Source organism: Sciurus carolinensis, chromosome 11 (genome assembly GCF_902686445.1).
Source record: "Sciurus carolinensis chromosome 11, mSciCar1.2, whole genome shotgun sequence".
NCBI classification, from domain to species: domain Eukaryota; kingdom Metazoa; phylum Chordata; class Mammalia; order Rodentia; family Sciuridae; genus Sciurus; species Sciurus carolinensis.
In genome coordinates, this window is record NC_062223.1 from 71,361,213 (window position 1) to 71,385,470 (window position 24,258).

General features: G+C 39.4%; 1 protein-coding gene across 1 annotated transcript; it reads left to right on the forward strand.

Annotated features, from left to right (window-relative positions):
* The first annotated feature begins 5,782 nt into the window (after positions 1-5,782).
* LOC124960523 (olfactory receptor 52L1-like) lies at positions 5,783-6,778 on the forward strand. The gene has a single exon (XM_047519341.1). It carries the CDS (start codon positions 5,783-5,785, stop codon positions 6,776-6,778), a length of 996 nt encoding a protein of 331 aa, XP_047375297.1.
* Positions 6,779-24,258: the final 17,480 nt, after the last annotated feature.

The window sequence follows — 24,258 nt, forward strand, 5'->3', positions numbered from 1 at the left end:
AGAATGTTCTATTATGTATTCCTAACTGGGAAAAATCAAAATACAAAATGTGTGGTTTCTACTGAATTCTTAGCTTTTTTTGCACCACTGTAAAACTGAAAAATTGTAAGTCATAGAAAATCTGTATTTATTGAATGAATGAATAAGGTTTGTACCAGCTGTGAATGAAATACTTGTTGACTGGATGAATGAGAGGATTGTGCAGTGTTCCCAAGGAGAGATAGCCACCTGCCCTTGAAGTGAAGGATGATGTGGTAGCTACTTTAGTCAGAGGTGGGACTGAGGAAAGAGTTTCTTGGTGTTGGGGAAATATGGTAGAGGAGGATTCAGTGCATCTTGTTGGGGGTTTCCTGGGCTGGACTGATAAGCCCTATTTATCCCACACTTGCTATGGAAAGGAGGTTGGGTGTCCTTGAGTGTGTCACAATGCTACAGAGAAGAAGCAAATTGCTTCTGAGGCAGGCATCATCTTTCTTAGTTTGTGTTCCCAGGAAACAGACCCTGAAACTGATTTTTACACACAGGAAGTTCATTGTGAAGTATACAGGGGAATGACGCCTGTCAAATATTGAGAGAAGCAGGATGGGCAGAGAAAGAAACTCAACTGTGACCTCATTTTCTCAAATGCCTCATCTAACCCAGTGGGATACCCCTCCTGTGACTCAGTTAAGGGTTTCCAGCAGTCAAGACTCCTAAGACCTGGAGGAACAAGAGAATTGAAATACAGTACATATTAAAATAATTTACTGGGATTTCAGGTTGTTCTGGGACAAGGAGAAGTCTGAACTCCAGAGCAGTTTGGAATTTCCCAGGTCACTGAACAGGAGGTTTCCTAGCATAGCCCTCAGGATGTACAGGATGATGTATGGGTCATAATTAACAATGGGCATAGGTGAGACTCTGTTTAGGTGTAGGTGCCACTACCTGTTCTTCCTTTCTGCCCAACCACCCATCCCTGAGGGCAGTATCCTTGGTACCAGGTGCTGTCTGCCAATCTTCAGGCTAGCTTTGACTTTGCCCAGGTGTGTCTGTGAGTCCTCTGGGAACTGCTTATTGATAATAACATCCTACCCTCCCAGTGCCTTGTCCACAGTCACCATCCCTACTTTGGATAAACATCAAGAATGAACTTTCAAGGTAAAAATGAGAGAACCATCAACGAGACAGTGCATAGGATTTTAGGCGTGGAAAATGAGATCAGATTTGGGGCTTATTGTTTGAGGGAAGCCTGTTGGGAGCTAACTTTTGTTTTACTCACAGCCCTTGTGATGGGCCTTATTTCTTGGCTTGGTTAGTGTGGTTCAGAGTCTCCTAATACCTCTGGTTTAATATCTCTTAGTTTTAATTCCTCCTGAGACAGAATAGTTATTTTCTCCAGGTCTGACCTGGGCACTGACAGAGAGAGTCAAGAACACAAAGAGAGATTAGAGGAGGACACATTGCTGCAAGCTAACCTGTGGGTTTACAGATGCCGATAGATGTCATTAAACCTTCGTGGTCATCCTGAGGCAGTCCCAGGACATTGAGCATGATCTTCGGTCAGCATTCTCACCAGCACATACAGTACGTGAGGACATAATCCTATACTAGTCTTGCCAGGTCTAGTACTCATGTTTCATATCGTTGGAAAACTTTAGCTGCATAGACCTTGAGTAATGTGTTTGGTTTTCTCTCCAGTGTTCAGAGACTGCTGTGCAGCCTTCTAAATAAATTACCCGCTTCATCATTGGTAGTCCCTAGCTAGTGCAGAAAGACATCATGGAGACTGAACTGTAGTCTGGGAATCCCTGAAACTGAGCAGGGAGGGTGCAGTGGAATCTTTCTGAGTCTGGGCATTTTTTCTTTTTCTAAATTCTCTCTGTGTTGCTGAGTATCTCTCAAGGCTAACTTAAGACTAAAATGTGCATTTGTAAGGACATCCCAGAGATTAGGGAACAGTGCACTGTCAGGCATATTGTTTTAATTATCTATGTGTCCAGATTTGTTATCTGGAGGTCTACTTCTGAATGCTTGACTTTTATTTTCTTCCTCTACTATTAGGTCATTATCATGGACACATTGGTTCTGTGCCCTCCTCTAGTATCTGTCCATGTTCTTGTCTCTCCCTTTTTCTCACTCTCATGGAGTCCTGGTCACTGTTAAGAAGATTAAGGAGAAAGGTCACATTGAAGAAGAGACCCCCTTTCTGCTTAGTGGCAGAAGTGGCTGCTCCTGATCACAGGAATTTCCTCATTTCCAATACACATCTGGGATTCCATTCTAGCTTCTTAAGGCAGGGAGATTCAGCAGGGCCTGTTCTGTCACAAAGCATCCAGAGTATCTCTTAGGGTGAAGGAAACTGAGGCTCAGCTAGTTCTTCCGTCAAGAGATTCTCCACTGTCTGTTACATCATTCTTATCCCTTAAGTTGAGCCTCTGCCTTGTCAAGTTCCCACAATTCTTATTTCTCTTAAGATTCTCGTATATTTATTCATTTATTCTTTAATCACATGGATGTTTATTTAGCCAACGTTACTGAGTACCAACTAGCTTCTAGGCCCTTGTGAAGTTTGTCCTTGGACTGCTCCAATAAGGAAGGCATCATCCCTACTCTTCAAGGACTGACACTGACTGGTTTTACAGTGTGAAGTAATCAATGCATTAACAAAGCAGTGAAGAGACTGTGACAGGGAAGTAAAGGAGCCATGTCCTACTGTCTTACAGAACTGGAGGACAATTTCATAGGAGAGAGGCTGCTTGGATTGAGTTTACATAACCCAGTAGGAGTTGAGCAATGTTAGTTCTTTGCTAATCAATCTCTTTGCTTCCTGGTCAGAGAGTTAAATGCATCTTCCCCTTTAGGTTCCTGGGAATAAAGTTCCTTCTTCTTTTCCTCTAAGGAACACAGAGGGAATCTCTTGTTTACTTTAACAATTAACACTTAACAGCAATTTTAGGCTTTTACTGTAGGCTCAGGAGTCACACAGGACAAAGAAGAGGCAGGTTGCACACAGCACAAGCATCTCTGCTTCCCTTGTACACAGAGGTGGGTTCAGCTTCAGTGCTCCATGGATGCTGCTTGTACTGAAGCCATGGCACCCTGCACAAATGTGTAGCTACTCTTTCCCTTCTCAGCTAAGACGGGAGATGGGCTTAATCTCATGGCAGAAGAGGGTAACTAAGAAAGGTATCAGCTTTCTCACTGTGTGAAATGTTAAGTAGTGAAAGGTGAATTTTTGTATAATTATATGATTCACCTTGGGATCTCAACAGAAATGTCACTGCACTTTTAAGCTGATTCTGAAAGAAGAACAAAGACTGGGAGATACATGCCCACCAGGCAGATCAAATTTTATTGTTATTGTTTTCAGAGTTTTGGGGCAATATTATAGCCATTATTGATTTGGGAAAAGGCACACTGAATGATCTATGAATGCATAGTCCACAAGAACTGAATCATTCCTGATTATCTTTACATATACGTGTGTATAACCCCAACACAGAAAAACATTATTTCAGAGTGTCATCTGTCTTTTAAAGCAAATGTATAGACAACAGCGTGTGTAGTTTCAGATATTTTGTTTTGGTCCTTTAGGGGTTAATCAAATGGTTAAATAAAACACCTGTTTATTTGGTACTTGATGTTTACATGAGGGTGACAGAGACTGAGTTATTATATCTTCATGAGAAGAGACAGATATATATATAAATTGGAAACAGGAGACAAAGAAAAAAGAAATCTGTGATCTCATAGTAGGTCATCCCTTATTATTAATTTTAATAATAGTAACTATAATTTATAGAATGACTTATGTATCAAGACTTCACATGTAGCATTTCATTGCTATTTATTATAAACCTGTGAATTGATCTTATTTATCTTACTATCAGATAAAGTAATGAAACCTTTCAGAGTTTAAGTAGCCTGCCAAAATTTTATTCCTTGAATATGAAATGAACAGTTTACACCTGAATCAGTCCCCAAAGTTTGTATTTTTCCTTCTATATTGTGAAGTGTCCACCATGACAACTTGTGATTTTTTTTTCTTTTTTTTTTTATTGTAAACAAATGGGATACATGTTGTTTCTCTGTCTGTACATGGCGTAAAGGCATACCATTTGTGTAATCATAAATTTACATAGGGTAATGTTGTTTGATTCATTCTGCCATTTTTTTCCCTTCCCCCCCTCCCCTCCCACCCTTCCCCCCCTCCCCTCCCACCCTTCCCCTCCATCCATACAGTCCTTCCTTCCTCCATTCCTGCCCCCCTCCCTAAGACAACTTGTGATTGATTACCAAGTTTAATGAAATATGATCCTTTCTGTTGAAATAAACCATTAATATATTAAAAGGGTTTTAACAGTAGTGAAAAATCAGAACATTATGGATTAAAAGAAGGATGATCATAGAATAAAGAATTCCTAACCTAATGAGCACTGCCTAACACAGTCAGTGAATCTTCCTGAGGGGTGGCAGAGAGTGGACTCAGTTCCGTGGATAAGCAGTATCAATTCAGATAAATGAGGAAGAAGAAAAAATACACAAAAGGAATATACAAAATAGAATGGTCTAATTCTAATCCCAGGAACATTAGCTAAAACAACATTAGCTAAACAAACATTAGCTAAAGAAAACATTAATCCCAGGACCATTAGCTAAAACAAAACACACATGTGGGAACATGTTAACTGTAAGACAAAAGTAATACACATGACAATCTTCATAATGAATCAAAATAAATAAATTATTTTTAAAAACCTTCATATGCCTGTCCTAAAGGTGTGATTTTGTTTCATACATGAAATTCATGAAGGATTTTAACCATAGGAGTAACATGATGACATCTGCATTTTAGGAAAAACCCCCTGACTTCAGGGTTGAAAGTGGACTGGGGACAGACCAAAAGCTAAGGCAGAAGGACCTAATAACACAGTCCAGGTGAGAGAAGTTGGGAGTGTGAACTGAGACTGTGACTTTGGGGGTTGGGAAAAAAGAGTGGCTATAAGAGATACTGAAAATAAGTCAAAGGAATTGGTGAAGGGGCAAAAGGGATGAAAGATGAGAATGAAAAAAGATAGTTTCCAATGTTCTAGATCAGGTTGGAGAGGTAGATAGAGGTATAATTCCCCAAAATATTGACAAAACATTGAGAAGATTTGGGAAGGACAGGCAAGTTTCTTCAGGCTTGAATATGTTGAGTGCATAGTCTGCAGTGAAGAAAATATAAAACTATCTTTTGTTTCAGAAAGATATTTGACTTGTAAGTTTGGAAGAAACGAAAGTATTTAAATAGTTAAAAGCATGTGAATTGGTGAACTCAAATCGGAGATATGTACAATATTATGAAAGGAAGAGAGGATGGAACCCTGGAATCAATCTCTAATAAGATGGAAAAGATGGTGGGACTGGGGTTGTAGGAGGAACAACTTTAGAGTGCTACATCATGGAAACTGAAGGAGACTAGTTTCAAAAGTAACAGATTGACTTATTACACCCAGAGAATGAATAAAGAGAGTTCTTTTAAATGGACGGTTCTGAAATACAAATAATTGAATGGTAACGTGTAAGCATCTCTCCCAAAGGCAGCATGTGTTTATTCTAATCTCTGAATAAAACTAGATTTATTCTAATTCGCACATGTGGAAGTCTCACCTGTAAAGAGATCATCTCTAGAAAAGGAGATTTTTTTTTCCCTTGTATCTAACTTTATTCCCTTGTCTTACAGTACAAGTAACTTTATTCTTCTGGTGGAGATGGCAGCCAGATCTGGACTATGTGGTAACATATCAGGAGTGGAAAAATCATGGTCTTGGTTTCTTTCCTTTTTTCCTTCTCTGAGCCATTGATGATGGCCGTTAGCAATTCCAGCTGGAGGCTGCCCCAGCCTTCTTTTTTCCTGGTAGGTATTCCAGGTCTAGAGGAAAGTCAGCACTGGATAGCTTTGCCCTTGGGTGTCCTTTATGTCCTTGCTGTGGTGGGCAACATTACCATCGTCTTCATCATCTGGGGTGAATCATCCTTGCATCAACCTATGTACCTCTTCTTGGCCATGCTAGCTGCCATTGACCTCATCCTGGCTTCCTCCACTGCACCCAAAGCCCTTGCTGTGCTCCTAGTCCATGCTCATGAGATTGGGTACATAGTCTGCCTGACCCAGATGTTCTTCATTCATGCATTCTCCTCCATGGAGTCTGGTGTACTTGTGGCCATGGCTCTGGATCGTTATGTGGCCATTTGCCATCCTCTGCATCATTCCACCATCCTGCATCCAGGGGTCATAGGGCGCATCGGGGTGGCAGTGCTGTTGCGTGGATTAATCCTCCTCATCCCGTTCCCCATCCTGTTGCAGAACCTTATCTTCTGCCAGAGCACGGTCATAGGCCATGCCTACTGTGAACATATGGCTGTGGTAAAACTTGCCTGCTCAGAAACCATCATGAACCGAGCTTATGGGCTGGCAGTGGCACTTCTTGTGGTTGGGCTAGATGTCCTGGCCATTGGGGTTTCCTATGCCTTCATCCTGCAGGCAGTGCTGAAGGTACCAGGGGGCGAGGCTCGACTCAAGGCCTTTAGCACATGTGGATCTCATGTTTGTGTCATCTTGGTCTTCTACGTCCCTGGAATGTTCTCCTTCCTCACTCACCGCTTGGGCCACCATGTACCCCATCATGTCCATGTTCTTCTGGCCACACTGTACCTCCTTGTGCCACCTGCCCTCAATCCTCTTGTCTATGGGGTAAAAACTCGGCAGATCCGCCAACGAGTGCTCAGGGTGTTCTACATTAAAGGATTGATCTGAACCCATTCTAATTACTTTCTTCAGAGGTTTCTGCCACAGACACAGCTGAGAACTCATGGCTAGTATGGACTATATCAACAGAGGCCATTCTACAGTGAACAGTCCTCCTAGTCCTACTAGTCTCATGCTAAGAACACCCTACAGGCATTTGGCTCCAGTCATTGGGATGTATCTGGATAGCTGGATTCATGAATATTCCCCCATACACACACACACACACACACACACACACACACACACACACACACTTGTATATATATTTTTTCTCCTGGTTCCCATAGTTCTCTAGTCCTTTTGTCAGAGGGATTTGGGAATAAGATAAATAGATGACAGCTCTGTTTATGACGTCTTTCTTGCAACCCTGTCTGGAATGGGAATGAAAAGTCCCAAGATTTGCTTAGTTTTAGAGTGTCTTCAAACCCTCTATGTTGAACAGTGATCACACATCACTGGGCTCATGGGTAGCAACAAGGTCTCTTCAAAGCATCTGAGAGGGCCACAATGTGAGAAAATACCCTTCATCTTAACTCTGATGTCATTTACTTAAAACAAACATAAGCGAGACAGGTACATTTGGGCAAGGGAACTTAGTGGCTGCTGATAATGTTACATGTGAGTTGGAAAGCCACTGGGGGAGGCAGGGCATTATTTTTTGTGTATTGGGTCACAAAATTTATCAATAAATATTGGAACAATAAAATGGTACAGAATATATTCTCTTATCAACACAGAATTAAATTGAAAACTAGTAACAAAATGATGGCAAGGAAAACCCCTAAATAGTTGGAATCTAAAAAAGCACATCTGAATAACCATGGATCACATAAGAAATCACAGGGCAAGATAGAAAATATTTCAAATTGCTTGGTGATGACAAAAGCAAAAGGCATAAGGTCAGCTAAAGAGAAAATAGAGCGGAATTCACACCATTTAATGCTTATATTAGGAAGGAATAGGGATTTAAAATCAGTTATTTAAGTTGACAATTTAAGAAAAATATGGAAGAAAGAAGAATAAATTCAGCCCAAGGTAACCAGCATTGAGAAATTAATAAAATAGAAAGTGGAGAAAATCAATAAATCTTAAAGTTTTTTTGAAAGATTAATAAAATTGATACACTCCTAGTTAGACCTATCAAAAAAGAAAAACATAAAGGATCAATATGATGATGGAAGAAGTTAACCATGCAGGTCAGACTAAATAGTAAAACAGTGTTAGAAATAATTTTAAGCCAATAAAGCCAACAATTTGCTTAAGAGTTTAAGAGTTTTTTTTTGCTTTACTCTATTTTTATTTATGGTTCTTTTAATTTTACATGACAGTAGAATCCATTTGGATAATTATGCAAACATGGAATATATCTTATTCTAGGTAGAGTCCCATTCTTATGGATGTATGGTGTTGGGCTTCACTGTATTGTTTTCAGATATGAACCTGGGAAAGTTATGTCAGATTCATTCCACTGACTTTCCTTTCTTATTCCCTCTCTTTCCCTCCATTCTCCATTGTCTAATCTATTGTGCTTCTATTCTTCCCCTCGTTTCCCCATCCTTTCTTGTGGGTTAGCTTCCACCTATCAGAGAAAACATTCGACAGTTTTGGGGGATTGGCTTGCTTCACTTAGCATGATAGTCTCCACATCCATCCATTCGCTGTCAAATGTCATAAAGTCATTCTTGTTTATGGCTGAGTAATACTCTCTCTATATATTATGTTTGAGGACACCTAAGTTATGTGGGTTCTACCCATAAAATACTATAAATGCAGACTTGGGTTAAGGATTATCAAGGGATAGTCTTCCCTTCCTCCTACTCCCTACCCTTTTCTCGCCTCCATTCTCCTCCTCTTCCCTTGTGAATTTCCTTTCCTTTTCCTTTTCTTCTTCTGCTGCTTCCTTTCCCTCCTCTGGCCTTTCCTCAGTACTTCTCCCTGTCCCTTTCCTGTCCCTCCCCCTGCTCCCCATCCCTCCCTTCTTCTATGGCCTAGTCTAAGAGAGCAGGTTATCCTTAAGATCTTATTCTGGGATCCTCCCTTTCCCATTCACTAAGAATGTCTCCTTTCCCATGTTTGACCTTTTGTTCTTTGGTATGAACTCCTAGCAAGCTCAAGCCCCAGCCATTTTATTTTATCTCCAAAAAATGTGATCAGGAAAACTAACTCTGAACTCTTTCTTTTTGCCAGTGACAGTATAACAAGGACATGTAAACTGAATAAATGGACTTTAGAGGCACAGCTTTACATTAAATAATGTAAATAGTTGGAAAAAAGGATGAGGAGTATGTGAGGAGTCTTTCCCAAAGAGGAAATATGAGGACACAAGGGAATTAATTTGAATTACACATAAACTAGTTCAGTTGATAATAGCTAACACCTATGATTTCAACCCTAAATGCTGTTTATATATTAGCCCTTACTAGTAACTAAGGAAACCGAGACCCAGAGAAGTGTAGTGATTCGTCCAAAGTAGCTGAGATAGTAGGTGGTGGTACTGGGATTTTAACCCAGAGAACTCATTCTATGTTTTTTCTCACCACACAGCACCTGGCCCTCTACCTGCCCACCATCCTACATAGACTGGTGGTAATGGGCATTTCTGAGATGCCACTCCACACTGCACTTCATGCATGCTTCACTTTTCCTTGGCAAGGAGGTTTTCCATTTGCTCATCAAGTCTATAACTCAATCCTATCATCTCGTTTTAAAAGTTGTTTTAATTACTGTATTATAGTTATATATAATATTGGGGTTCATTTTGACCTAATCACACGTGCATGGAACACAATGTCCTCCATTTCAGTTTGCAGTATCTCCTCCCTCCCCTCTTCCCTTCTCCTCTACCTCTTTCTCCAGCATCACATTTGGAGAATCAGTTCTTGGGTCTCCTTCTGGTACAAATTACTGTGCTGTTGAGGAAGCAGAAATTTTAAAGCATAAAGGACTTTGTAGAGAGGAGTTTAATAAAGAGGTTATTCATACAAGTGTTAAAATAGAGGAATAGAGGCTTCTTGTATACTCAGGCCTGAAGGGGCAAGGAGAGGCAGGGAATCTACTGAAGCCTGGAAACCTTGGAGCTGTGCAAGTGCTGCTTTTCTACAAGGTCTGTGGCTACAGAGAAACACATCCACCATCAGACCTGTGTTACAGCAAAGAGATAGGCAGGGTAAGCACCCAGACTCACTCTCCTTTCATATTTTTGTCTTCTGCAAGTGACTCCCGTTATTTGAACTAGAAGCAAAGAGTCAAACAAGTGAGCCCAGAGAAGCAGCCATAAAGATCAGCCTCTCCCAGCACAGAGCAGGGTAAAGGAGGAAACGGACTTGTTGTGAAATAATGAATACACAACATGCTAGGTGGAACCCAGTTGTTTGCCTTCTTTGTGGTTGAACCTAGGAGGTAAAGGAAAAGAAAATCATACAACAAAACTGACTGGTTTCACTTTCACTTCATAATCACAGACCCACACGAGATATTCAATGAATATGATAAAAATAATCATTTTCAGAAAAAAAAGGTGGTTCTAATTGTGCAGGAGAGGTTAGAAGGTGATTCAGTACATACAATCTTGAATTAACTAGGTAAAAGTGCATTGTAAGCCCCACACTATACAGCAAGTTTGTGGAGAATAAAATTGATGTAAATTTAATCCTCATGACTCTTATGGCCTAGCTCATATATAGTCTTGAAGAGACCAAAGTAAGGAAGCTGCTTTTATTTTATGAACAACAGGAAGTGTTATGGTTTAGATATAAGGTGTCCTCCAAAAGCTTATGTGTGAGGCACTTCAAGAATATCCAGAGGATAAATTATTAAATTATGAAAGATATAATCTAGGGCGATACAAGATGGCAGACTAGAGGGTGACTGCATCTCTTGTCGCTCCAGAACCCAGGACTCAAGAAGAGGAGGCATTGAGAGACTCGGACTAAAATAGAGCCATGGGGTGAGTCTCCCCCACCGGGTGAAGCTCGGCCTGGGCGGCAGGCACGGATAGGGGTGGCTTATCAGAGCAGGGCAGGGCAGCTAGAGTCTTCCCCAGGAAGCCCTACACACTCCGGCTGTGGGCTCCTCCCACACGGCCAGTTTCTTGGAGCAGGCCACCCAGTGAGAGCCTTTCAGCACAGAACCAGCTCCAAGTCCTGAGAGTGGTGAGTTCTGGCCGGCATGCAGCTTCAGGGACAAGGACAGGGCAGCCAGGGACTTCCCCAAGCAGCCCGGCTCCCTGCGGCGGGAGGCGCCTTTCAAGGCTAGCTTCTCGTAGCAGACCGCCCAGTGAGAGCCTTTCCGCACAGAACCAGCTCCAAGCCCTGGAACCAGTAGAGGGCTAGGGGCAGCTTTCTTCAGAAGCACTGCATTATCAAGTTCCTCCAAGACTTCTGGCTACTGAAGGCTAGGAGATGATATACTGGATATCTACAGGGACACTATAAGCCAATAGAGGAAATCTGCAATATCTCAGAGTCCCACTGACATCTGACCAATATGAGAAAACAAGGGAAGAAAATGTCCCAAACAAACCTAGATACTATATCAATAAAACCCAATGACAGCACAGCAGAAGAAATGTCAGAAAGGGAATTCAGAATGTACATAATTAAAACGATCAGGGAAGCAAACGAGGAGAAAAAAGAGCAAATGCAGGCATTGAAGGAGGAGATGAAAGAGCAAATGCAGGCATTAAGTGATTGCACCAATCAACAGTTAAAAGAGCAAATACAGGAAGCAAAAGATCATTTCAATAGAGTTAGAGACACTGAAAAAAAAAACAGTAATCCTTGAAATGAAGGAAACAATAAACCAAGTTAAAAACTCCATAGAAAGCATAACCAATAGGATAGAACACCTGGAAGACAGAACCTCAGACATAGAAGAAAAAATATTTAATCTTGAAAACAAAGTTGACCAAACAGAGAAGATGGTAAGAAGTCATGAACAGAATCTACAAGAATTATGGGATATCCTGAAAAGGCCAACTTTAAGAATTATTGGGATTGAGGAAGGCTTAGAGAAACAAACCAAAGGAATGAACAATCTATTCAATGAAATAATATCAGAAAATTTCCCAAATCTGAAGAATGAAATGGAAAACCAAGTACAAGAGGCTTATAGGACTCTAAATATACAAAATTACAACAGACCCACACCAAGGCACATTATTATGAAAATACCTAACATACAAAATAAAGACAGACTTTTAAAGGCCATGAGAGAAAAGAATCAAATTACATTCAGAGGGAAATCAATAAGAATATCAGAGATTTTTCATTCCAGACCCTAAAAGCTAGAAGGGCCTGGAACAACATTTACCAAGCCCTGAAAGAAAACGGATGCCAAACAAGAATCTTGTACCCAGCAAAACATACTTTCAGATTTGACGACAAAATAAGATCCTTCCATGATAAACAAAAGGTAAAGGAATTTACAAAAAGAAAACCCGCATTACAGAACATTCTCAGCAAAATATTCCATGAGGAAGAGATGAAAAACAATGATGCAAATCAGCAACAGGAGGAACTAGTCTAAAGGAATAGCCAAATAAAGGAGAAACCAAATCATGTCAAAAAACAAAAATGAGTCAAATGACTGGGAATACAAATCATATCACAATAATAACCCTGAATGTTAACAGCCTGAACTCATCCATCAAAAGACATAGACTGGCAGATTGGATTAAAAAGAAAAATCCAACAATATGCTGCCTGCAAGAGACTCATCTCATAGAAAGAGATACCCACAGACTAAAGGTGAAAGGATGGGAAAAAACATACCATGCACATGGACACAGCAAAAAAGCTGGAGTATCCATCCTCATTTCAGATAATGTGGACTTCAAGCCAAAACTAGTCAGAAGGGATAAAGAAGGACATTACATACAGCTTAAGGGAAGCATAAATCAGCAAGATATAACAATCATAAATATGTATGCCACGAACATTGGCTCATCCTTGTACGTCAAACAAATCCTTCTCAATTCCAGAAATCAAATAGACCAAAACACAATAATACTAGGTGATTTTAACACACCTCTCTCAATGCTGGATAGATCTTCCAAACAAAAATTGAATAAAGAAACCATAGATCTCAATAACCAATCAACAATTTAGACTTAATTGACATATATAGAATATACCATCCAACAAAGAACGAATACACTTTCTTCTCAGCAGCACATGGATCCTTCTCTAAAATAGACCATATTTTATGCCACAAAGCTACTGTTAGCAAATACAAGAAGATAGAGATACTACCTTGTATTCTATCAGATCATAATGGATTGAAATTAGAAATAAATGACAGAACAAAAAACAGAAACTTCTCCAATACCTGGAGATTAAATAATACACTATTATATGATGAATGGATAACAGAAGACATCAAGAAGGAAACAAAATTCTTAGAAGTAAATGAGAACAAATACACATCATATCAAAATCACTGGGACACTATGAAAGCAGTACTTAGAGGAAGATTAATTTCATGGGGCGCATTCAACAAAAGAAGTAGAAATCAACAAATAAACGACTTAACACTACAGCTCAAAGCCCTAGAAGAAGAAGAGCAGACCAACACCAAAAGTAGTAGAAGACAGGAAATAGTTAAAATCAGAGCTGAAATCTACGAAATTGAATCAAAAGAAACAATCAGAAAAATTAACAAAATAAAGAGTTGGTTCTTTGAAAAAATAAACAAAATTGATAAACACATCGCCACACTAAAAAAGAGAAAGAGGGAGAAAACTCAAATTACTAAAATTCGGAATGAACAAGGAAATATCACAACGGACATGTCTGAAATACAAAACATAATTTGAAACTATTTTGAAAATCTGTACTCCAACAAAACAGAAAACCTTGAAGATATCAACAAGTTTCTAGAGACATATGAATTACCTAAACTGAACGAGGAGGACATACACAACTTAAATAAATCAATTTCAAGCAATGAAATAGAAGAGGTCATCAAAAGCCTACCAACAAAGAAAAGTCCAGGACCAGATGGGTTCTCAGCCGAGTTCTACAAAACCTTTAAAGAAGAGCTCATTCCAATACTCCTCAAAGTATTCCATGAAATAGAAGAGGAGGGAAACCCTCCTAAACTCATTCTATGAAGCCAATATCACCCTGATACCTAAACCAGACAGAGACATATTGAGGAAAGAAAATTTCAGACCAATAACCTTAATGAACATCGACACAAAAATTCTCAACAAAATTTTAGCAAATCGCATACAAAAACATATTAAAAAGATAGTGCACCACAATCAAGTGGGTTTTTTTTTTTTTTTAATCAAGTGGGTTTTATCCCAGGGATGTGAGGTTGGTTCAACATCCGGAAATCAATAAATGTCATTCACCATACCAACAAACTTAAAGTTAAGAATCACATGAATATTTCAATAGATGCAGAAAAAGCATTCGATAAAATACAGCATAACTTCATGCACAAAACACTAGAAATAATTGGGGTAGTGGGAACATTCCTCAACATTGTAAAGGCCATGTATGCTAAGCCCATGGCCAACATCATTCTAAATAGTGAAAAACTGAAAGCACTCCCCCTAAAAACTGGAACAAGGCAGTGATGCCCTCTTTCACCACTTCTATTCAACATCGTCCTTGAAACTCTAGCCAGAGCAATTAGACAGACCAAAGAAATTAAAGGGATACGAATAGGAAAAGAAGAACTCAAACTATCTCTGTTCGCTGATGACATGATTATATTTTTAGAGGAAACTGGAAATTCAACCAGAAAACTTTTAGAACTCATGAGTGAATTTAGTAAAGTAACAGGTTACAAGATTAATGCTCATAATCCAATGCATTTTTATACATAAGTGATGAATCTTCAGAAAGAGAAGTTAGGAAAACTACCCCATTCATAATAGCATCGAAAAAAATAAAATACTTGGGAATCAATCTCACAAAAGAGGTGAAGGACCTCTACAATGAGAACTAAAGAACACTAAACAAAGAAATTAAAGGAAACCATAGAAGATGGAAAGATATCCCATGTTCTTGGATAGGCAGAATTAATATTGTCAAAATGGCCATACTACCAAAAGTGCTATACAGATTCAATGCAATTCCAATTAAAATCCCAATGATGTACCTTACAAAATAGAGCAAGCAATTATGAAATTCATCTAGAAGAATAAAAAACCCAGAATAGCTAAAGCAATCTTCAGTAGAAAGAGCGAAGTAGGGGGTATCGCAACACCAGTTCTTCAACTCTATTGCAAAGCAATAGTAACAAAAATGGCATGATATTGGTACCAAAATAGACAGGTAGAAAATGGTACAGAATAGAGGACATGGACACAAACCCAAATAAATACAATTTTCTCATACTACACAATGGTGCCAAAAATATGCAATGGAGAAAAGATAGCCTCTTCAACAAATGGTGCTGGGAAAACTGTAAAAACCATATGCAACAGAATGAAAGTAAACCCGTATCTCTCACCCTGCACAAAACTCAACTCAAAATGGATCAAGGACATTGAGACCCTGCATCTTATAGAAGAAAAAGTAGGTCCAAATCTTCAGCTTGTTGGCTTAGGATCAGACTTCCTTAACAGGACTCCCTTAGCACAAGAAATAAAAGCAAGAATCAAGAACTGGGCTAGATTCAAATAAAAAGCTTTCTCTCAGCAAAGGAAACTATCAGTAATGTGAAGAGAGAGCCTACAGAGTGGGAGAATATCTTTGCCACTCTTACTTCAGATAGAGCGCTAATTTCCAGAATCTATAAAGAACTCAAAAAACTCTACACGAAGAATACAAATAATCCAATCAACAAATGGGCTAAGGAAATGAACAGACACTTCACAGAAGATGTACAAGCAATCAACAGATATATGAAAAAATGTTCAACATCTCTAGTAATAAGAGAAATGGAAATCAAAACTACCCTAAGATTCCACCTCACCCCAATTAGAATGGCGATTATCAAGAACACAAGCAACAATAGGTGTTGGCGAGGATGTGGAGAAAAAGGTACACTCATACATTGCTGGTGGGGTTGCAAATTAGTGCAGCCACTCTGCAAAGCAGTATGGAGATTCCTCAGAAAGCTTGGAATGGAACCACCATTTGACCCTGCTATACCCAAAGGACTTAAAATCAGCATACTACAGAGATACAGCCACATCAATGTTCATTGCTGCTCAATTCACCATAGCCACATTGTGGAACAAAACTAGATGCCCTTCAGTTGATGAATGGATAAAGAAACTGTGGCATATATATACAATAGAATATTACTCCGCAATGAAGAATGATAACATTGTGGCATTTGCAGGCAAATGGATGAAATTGGAGAATATCATGCTAAGTGAGATAAGTCAATCTCAAAAAACTAAAGGATGAATGATTTCGCTGATAAGCAGATGAGGACATATAATGGGGGGTGGGAGGGGTTAGCATTAGGGTTAGGGTTAGGTTTAGGGTTAGGGATAAGGAGGTTGGTAAGAATGGAGGAAGGAAGGACTGTATAGAGGGAAAGAGGGGTGGAAGGGGTGAGGGGGAAGGGAAAAATAATAACAGAATGAATCAAACAACATTACCCTATGTAAATTTGTGATTACAGAAATAGTATGCCTTGACTCCATGTACAAATAGAGAAACAACATGTATCCCATTTGTTTACAATGAAAATAAAAAAGAAAAAGAAAAAAAAAAGAGATATAATCTAATAGATGGTTGAATCCACTGATGGATTAGCAGGGTGGTAACTGTAGTCAGGAAAGGTGTGCTTAGAGGGGGTAGGTCACTGGGGGCATGCTGTTGGGGTTTATGTTTTGTCCCTGGTAAGTGAACCTCTCTCTGCTTCCTGATTCCCAAGTTCTGAACTGCTTTCCTCTGCCATATTCTTCCTCCATGATGTTCTACCTCACCTTTGGTCCAGATCTATGCAGTTCCCTGACCATGGATTGAAACTCTGAAATTGTGATCCAAAATAAACTTTTCCTCCTCTGTGTTGCACTCTTTAATGTCTTTTGGTCACAGGGATGAAAAAGCTGACTGAAACAAAGTTACTAATCTACAATGCCATTTAATTACTACAAAAGAATCTTTTTTTAATTTTTATTATTTTTTTTTGTACACAAATGGGATACATGTTGTTTCTCTGTCTGTACATGGCATAAAGGCACACCATTTGTGTAATCATAAATTTACATAGGGTAATGTTGTTTGATTCATTCTTCATTTTTTCCCTTCCCCCCCACCCCTCCCACCCCTCCCCTCCATCTATACAGTCCTTCCTTCCTCCGTTCCTGCCCCCCTCCCTAAACCCAACTCCAACCCCAACACTAACCCTTCCCACCCCCCATTATGTGTCATCATTCACTTATTAGCAATATCATTCTTACTTTGGTTTTTTGTGATTGGCTTATCTCACTAAGCATGATATTCTCCAGTTTCATCCATTTGCCTGCAAATGCCATAATTTTATCTATCTTTATGGCTGAGTAATATTCCATTGTATATATATACTACATTTTCTTTATCCATTCATCAATTGAAGGACATCTAGGTTGGTTCCACAATTTGGCTATTGTGAACTGAGCAGCTATGAACATTGATGTGGCTGCATCTCTGTAATATGCTGATTTTAAGTCCTTTGGGTATAGGTCAAGGAGTGGGATAGCTGGGTCAAATGGTGGTTCCATTCCAAGTTTTCTAAGGAATCTCCACACTGCTTTCCAGAGTGGCTGCACTAATTTGCAGCCCTACCAGCAATGTACGAGTGTACCTTTCTCCCCACATCCTCACCAACACCTGTTGTTGCTTGTATTCTTGATAATCGCCATTCTAATTGGGGTGAGATGGAATCTTAGGGTGCTTTTGATTTGCATTTCTCTTATTACTAGAGATGTTGAACATTTTTCCATATGTTTGTTGATTGCTTGTATATCTTCTTCTGTGAAGTGTCTATTCATTTCTTTAGCCCATTTGTCAATTGGATTATTTACATTCTTGGTGTAGAGTTTTTTGAGTTCTTTATAGATTCTGGAGATTAGCGCTCTATCTGAAGTATGATTGGCAAAGATTTTCTCCCACTCTGTAGGCTCTTTCTTCACATTGCTGATAGTTTCCTTTGCTGAGAGAAAGCTTTTCAGTTTGAATCTATCCCAGTTATTAATTCTTGCTTTTATTTCTTGTGCTATGGGAGTCCTGTTGAGGAAGTCTGGTCCTAAGTCAACATGTTGAAGATCTGGACCTACTTTTTCTTCTATAAGATGCAAGGTCTCTGGTCTGATTCCGATTTCCTTAATCCATTTTGAGTTTAGTTTCGTGCATGGTGAGAGATATGGGTTTAGTTTCATTCTGTTGCATATGAATTTCCAATTCTCCCAGCACGATTTGTTGAAGAGGCTATCTTTTCTCCATTGCATATTTTTGGCCCCTTTGTCTAGTATGAGAAAATTGTATTTATTTGGGTTTGTGTCCGTGTCCTCTATCCTGCACCATTGATCCCCCTTTCTATTGTGGTACCAATATCATGCCGTTTTTGTTACTATTGCTTTGTAGTAGAGTTGAAGATCTGGTATTGCGATACCCACTGCTTCACTCTTTCTGCCAAGGATTGCTTTAGCTATTCTGGGTTTTTTATTCTTCCAGCTGAATTTCATAATTGCTTGCTCTATTTTTGTAAAGTACATCATTGGGATTTTAATTGGAATTGCATTGAATCTGTATAGCACTTTTGCTAGTATGGCCATTTTGACAATATTAATTCTTCCTATCCAAGAACATGGGAGATCTTTTCATCTTCTAAGGTTTTCTTTCATTTCTTTCTTTAGTGTTCTGTAGTTCTCATTGTAGCGGTCTTTCACCTCTTTTGTGAGATTGATTCCCAAATACTTTATTTTTTTCGAAGCTATTGTGTATTGGGTAGTTTTCCTAATTTCTCTTTCTGAAGATTCATCGCTTATGTATAAAAATGCCTTAGATTTATGTGCATTGATCTTATATCCCGCTACTTTACTGAATTCACTTATGAGATCTAAAAGTTTTCCGGTGGAATTTCCTGGTTCCTCTAAGTATACAATCATATCATCAGCAAATAGGGATAGTTTGAGTTCTTCTTTTCCTATTCGTATCCCTTTAATTTCTTTGGTCTGTCTAATTGCTCTGGCTAGAGTTTCAAGGACGATATTGAATAGAAGTGGTGAAAGAGGGCATCCCTGCCTTGTTCCAGTTTTTAGAGGGAATGCTTTCAGTTTTTCACCATTTAGAATGATATTAGTCATGGGTTTAGCATAGATGACCTTTACAATGTTAAGGAATGTTCCCACTATCCCTATTTTTTCTAGTGTTTTGAGCATGAAGGGCTGCTGTATTTTATCAAATGCTTTTTCTGCATCTATCGAAATAATCATGTGATTCTTGACTTTAAGTCTATTGATATGGTGAATGACATTTATTGATTTCCTGATGTTGAACCAACCTTGCATCCCTGGGATGAAACCCACTTGATCATGGTGCACTATCTTTTTAATATGTTTTTGTATGCGATTTGCTAAAATTTTGTTGAGAATTTTTGCGTCGATGTTCATTAAGGATATTGGTCTGAAATTTTCTTTCCTCGATGTGTCTCTGTCTGGTTTAGGTATTAGGGTAATATTGGCTTCATAGAATGAGTTTGGGAGGGTTCCCTCCTCTTCTATTTTATGGAATACTTTGAGAAGTATTAGAATGAGCTCTTCTTTAAAGGTTTTGTAGAACTCTACTGAGAACCCATTTTATTCTGGACTTTTCTTTGTTGGTAGGCTTTTGATGGCTTCTTCTATTTCATTACTTGAAATTGGTCTATTTAAATTGTGTATGTCCTGCTCTTTCAGTTTAGGTAATTCATATGTCTCTAGAAACCTGTTGAGGTCTTCGAAATTTTCTATTTTGTTGGAGTATAGATTTTCAAAATAGCTTCTAATTATGTTTTGTATTTCACTTGTGTCTGTTGTGATATTTCCTTGTTCATTCCAATTTTTAGTGATTTGGGTTTTCTCTCGTCTTCTCTTTGTTAGTGTGGCTAAAGGTTTATCAATTTTGTTTATTTTTTCGAAGAACCTACTATTTATTTTGTCAATTTTTTGTATTGTTTCTTTTGTTTCAATTGCATTGATTTCAGCTCTGAGTTTAACTATTTCCTGTCTTCTACTGCTTTTGGTGTTGGTCTGTTCTTCTTTTTCTAGGGCTTTGAGCTGTTGTGTTTGGTCATTTATTTGTTGAGTTTTACTTCTTTTCTTAAATGTGCACCATGAAATAAATTTTCCTCTAAGTACTGCTTTCATAGTGTCCCAGGGATTTTGATATGATGTTTCTTTATTCTCATTGACCTCTAAGAATTTCTTAATTTCCTTCCTCATATCTTCTGTTATCCATTCATCATATAATAGCATATTGTTCAATCTCCAGGTGTTGTTGTAGTTTCTGTTTTCTACTCTTTCATTTATTTCTAGTTTCAATCCATTATGATCTGATAGAATACAAGGTAGTGTCTCTATCTTCCTGTATTTGCTAACATTAGCTTTGTGGCATAATATATGGTCTATTTTAGAGAAGGATCCATGTGCTGCTGAGAAGAAAGTGTATTCACTCTTGGTTGGATGGTATATTGTATAAATGTCTGTTAAGTCTAAATTATTGATTGTGTTTTTGAGATCTATGGTTTCTTTGTTCAATTTTTGTTTGGAAGATCTGTCCAGTGGTGAGAGAGATGTGTTAAAATCACCTAGTATTATTGTGTTATGGTCTATTTGGTTTCTAAAATTGAGAAGGATTTGTTTGATATACATGGATGAGCCACTGTTTGGGGCATAGATGTTTATGTTGTTATATGTGGCTGGTTTATGCTTCCCTTAAGCAGTATGAAATGTCCTTCTTTATCCCTTCTGACTAACTTTGGCTTGAAGTCCACATTATCTGAAATGAGGATGGATACTCCAGCTTTTTTGCTGAGTCCATGTGCATCATATGTTTTTCCCCATTCTTTCACATTTAGTCTATGGGTATCTATTTCTATGATGTGAGTCTCTTGCAGGCAACATATTGTTAGATCTTTCTTTTTAATTCAATCTGCCAGTCTATGTCTTTTGATTGATGAATTCAGGCCATTAACATTCAGGGTTATTATTGAGATATGATTTGTATTTCCGGTCATTTGGTTCATTTTTTAAATTTTATTTATTTATTTATTTATTTATTTATTTTTTGACACACCTTGGTTCCTCCTTTATTTGGCAGTTCTTTTAGGATAATTCCTCCCTTTGCTGATTTGCTTCTTTATTTTTTATCTCTTCCTTGTGGAATATTTTGCTGAGAATGTTCTGTAATGCTGGCGTACTTTTTGTAAATTCTTTTAGCTTTTTTTTTATCATGGAAGATTTTATTTCATCGTCAAATTTGAAGGTAAGTATTGCTGGGTATAAGATTCTTGGTTGGCATCCATTTTCTTTCAGAGCTTGAAAAATGTTGTTCCAGGCCCTTCTAGCTTTTAGGGTCTGGATTAAAAATCTGCTGATATTCTTATTGGTTTCCCCCTGAATGTAATTTGGTTCTTTTCTCTCACAGCCTTTAAAATTCTGTGTTTATTTTGTATGTTAGTTATTTTCATTATAATGTGCCTTGGTGTGGGTCTGTTGTAATTTTGTGTATTTGGAGTCCTAAAAGCCTCTTGAACTTGATTTTCCATTTCATTCTTCAGGTTTGGCAAATTTTCTGATATTATTTCATTGAATAGATTGTTCATTCCTTTGGTTTGTTTCTCTAAGTCTTCCTCAATCCCAATAATTCTCAAATTTGGCCTTTTCATGATATCCCATTGTTCTTGGAGATTCTGTTCATGATTTCTTACCATCTTCTCTGTTTGTTTACCTTTGTTTTCAAGGTTAAATATTTGTGTTCAATATCTGAGGTTCTGTCTTCCAGGTGTTCTATCCTATTGGTTATGCTTTCTATGGAGTTCTTAATTTGGTTTATTGTTTCCTTCATTTCAAGGATTTCTGTTTGTTTTTTTTTTCAATATCTTTTTTTATTGAAATGATCTTTTTCTTCCTGTATTTGCTCTTTTAACTGTTGATTGGTGCGATCATTCAATGCCTGCATTTGCTCTTTCATCTCATCGTTTGCTTCCCTGTTCATTTTAATTATGTACATTGTGAACTCCCTTTCTCTCATTTCTTCTGCCATGCTGTTGTTTGATTTTATTGATGTAACATCTAGATTTGTTTGGGGCATTTTCTTCCCTTGTTTTCTCATATTGTTCAGGACATAGTGGGTCATTAAGATATTGCAGATTTCCTCTATTGACTTATAATGTTCCTGGAGATTGCTACTATATCCCCTCTTATCCTTCAGTAGCCTGCAGTCTTGGAGGAAGTTGATAATGCGGTGCTCCACAAGGAAGCTGCCTCTCTAGGGTTGGTGACCCTAAGGTGGAGTATATTCCCTGATAGTGGGCAGAGGTGCCTCCACTTGTTGACCAATGGTAACCCAACGGGGAACTAGCCTGCAGGCTGAGGCAAGGCCTGTTTGTGCCTGTGTCTCTGGTTTTACCATCCTTGTGGGAAAACCTCACCTGGCAGGGAACTCACCCAATGGGGAGGTCTCGCTGGTCAGTTCCCCTCCTAGAGGTTCCCCTCAATCTACAACTACCGCCTGGACTGGGCTGTCTTCCTCTGCAACGTTACCAGGGGCCCGGACCTACCTGTTGGGTCTGGGAGCCTCTCCCTTTGCAGACGAGTCTCCATAGGCTGCCTCTCCTCAGAGAATCTGCCCGCGCAGTCCTGGAAACTTTGTTCCACCCCCAGCCATGTCTCTCTTTGGCTCTTCCAGCAAGAAGCCACCTTGGTCTTGGAACCCTGCTCTGCACCTAATCACCTGGCTATGCGGCCCCTTCTCTGAGCTGCCACGTGGAGCCCTGTACAATAGCTCCGAGACCCAGAGACCCGCCACACACCTCTTCCTTTGGACAGCCTCCCAGTTTCTGACACAGTCACTAGGAGTCCAAGCAACTCACTTCGCGTCTCCTCCTCCCACCAACTGCCCGTAGCCCTAGGCAGTCACTCCAAGTCCAAGTTACCCGCCCTGTTCCTCCTCCTCCTCGGGGGTATCCCCGGGGTGTTCAGGATCGGTCACTCAGAGACCAAGCTACCCACTGCGCTCCTCCTCCAGGCCACCCTCCGGTGTTCAGGAGCTGTCGCTTTGAGTCCAAACAACTCACCACTCGGCTCCTCCTCTGGCAACCGCCTGTGGCTCTGATGCAGTCACTCCTAGACCAAGCGACCCACCGCGCTTCTCCTCTTCCTTGGGGCAGGCCCCTGGTGTTCAGAAGCGGTCGTTCTGAGTCTAAACAGCTCACCACGCAGCTCCACCTCTGTCAACTGCCTGTAGCTCTGATGCAGTCACTCCTAGACCAAGCGACCTGCCGCGCTTCTCCTCTTCCTCTGGGCAACCCCCCGGTGTTCAGAAGCCATCTCTCTGAGTCTAAACAGCTCACCACTCAGCTCCTCCTCAGGCAACCGCCCGGAACCCCAGTGGTTTCTCCGAGTGCAAGCGCTGTGCTGAGCTGCCTCCTCTACGATGATTCCAGTGTTCCATGTTTACTGCTCCAGTGGGGGGAGTGGCGTCTCACCGGGCAACTCTACTTCACAAAGTTCCCTGCGTTCCGGGGCTACCGCTCCATTCAAGACGCCTCCCCAATGGGAGAGACTCACCCGGCGGCTTTGAGTTGGTCCCAAGTCTCTCACTATCTCCTCTTTTGAATCCTGCGTCCTGGAGCAACATGAAATGCAGCCGCCCTCTAGTCCGCCATCTTGAAAACTCAGTATGGCCATTTTGACAATATTAGTTCTGCCTATTCAGGAACATGGGAGATCTTTTCATCTTCTAAGGTTTTCTTTAATTTCTTTCTTTACTGTTCTGTAGTTCTCATTGTAGAGGTCTTTTACCTCTTTTGTGAGATTGATTCCCAAGTATTTTATGTTTTTGAAGCTGTTGTGAATATGGTAGTTTTCCTAACTTTTCTTTCTGAAGATTCATCACTTATGTATAAAAATGCATTGGATTTATGAGCATTAATCTTGTACCCTGCTACTTTATTGAATTCACTTTTGAGTTCTAAAAGTTTTCCAGTGGAATTTTCTGGTTCCTCTAAATATATCATCATGTCATCAGCAAATAGGGATAGATTTCTTCTTTTCCTACTCATATCCCTTTAATTACCTTGGTCTGTCTAATTGCTCTGGCTAGTGTTTCAAGGATGGTGTTGAATAGAAGTGGTGAAAGAGGGCATCCCTGCCTTGTTCCAGTTTTTAGGGGAAATGCTTTCAGTTTTTCACCATTTAGAATGATATTGGCCATGGGCTTAGCATAGATGGCCTTTTTAATGTTAAGGAATGTTCCCACTATCCATATTTTTTCCAGTGTTTTGAGCATGAAGGGATGCTATATTTTATCAAATGCTTCTTCTGCATCTAT

Excerpts from the sequence above, each read along its gene's own strand:
- LOC124960523 (XM_047519341.1), top strand. The coding sequence starts at position 5,783 with ATGGTCTTGGTTTCTTTCCTTTTTTCCTTCTCTGAGCCATTGATGATG.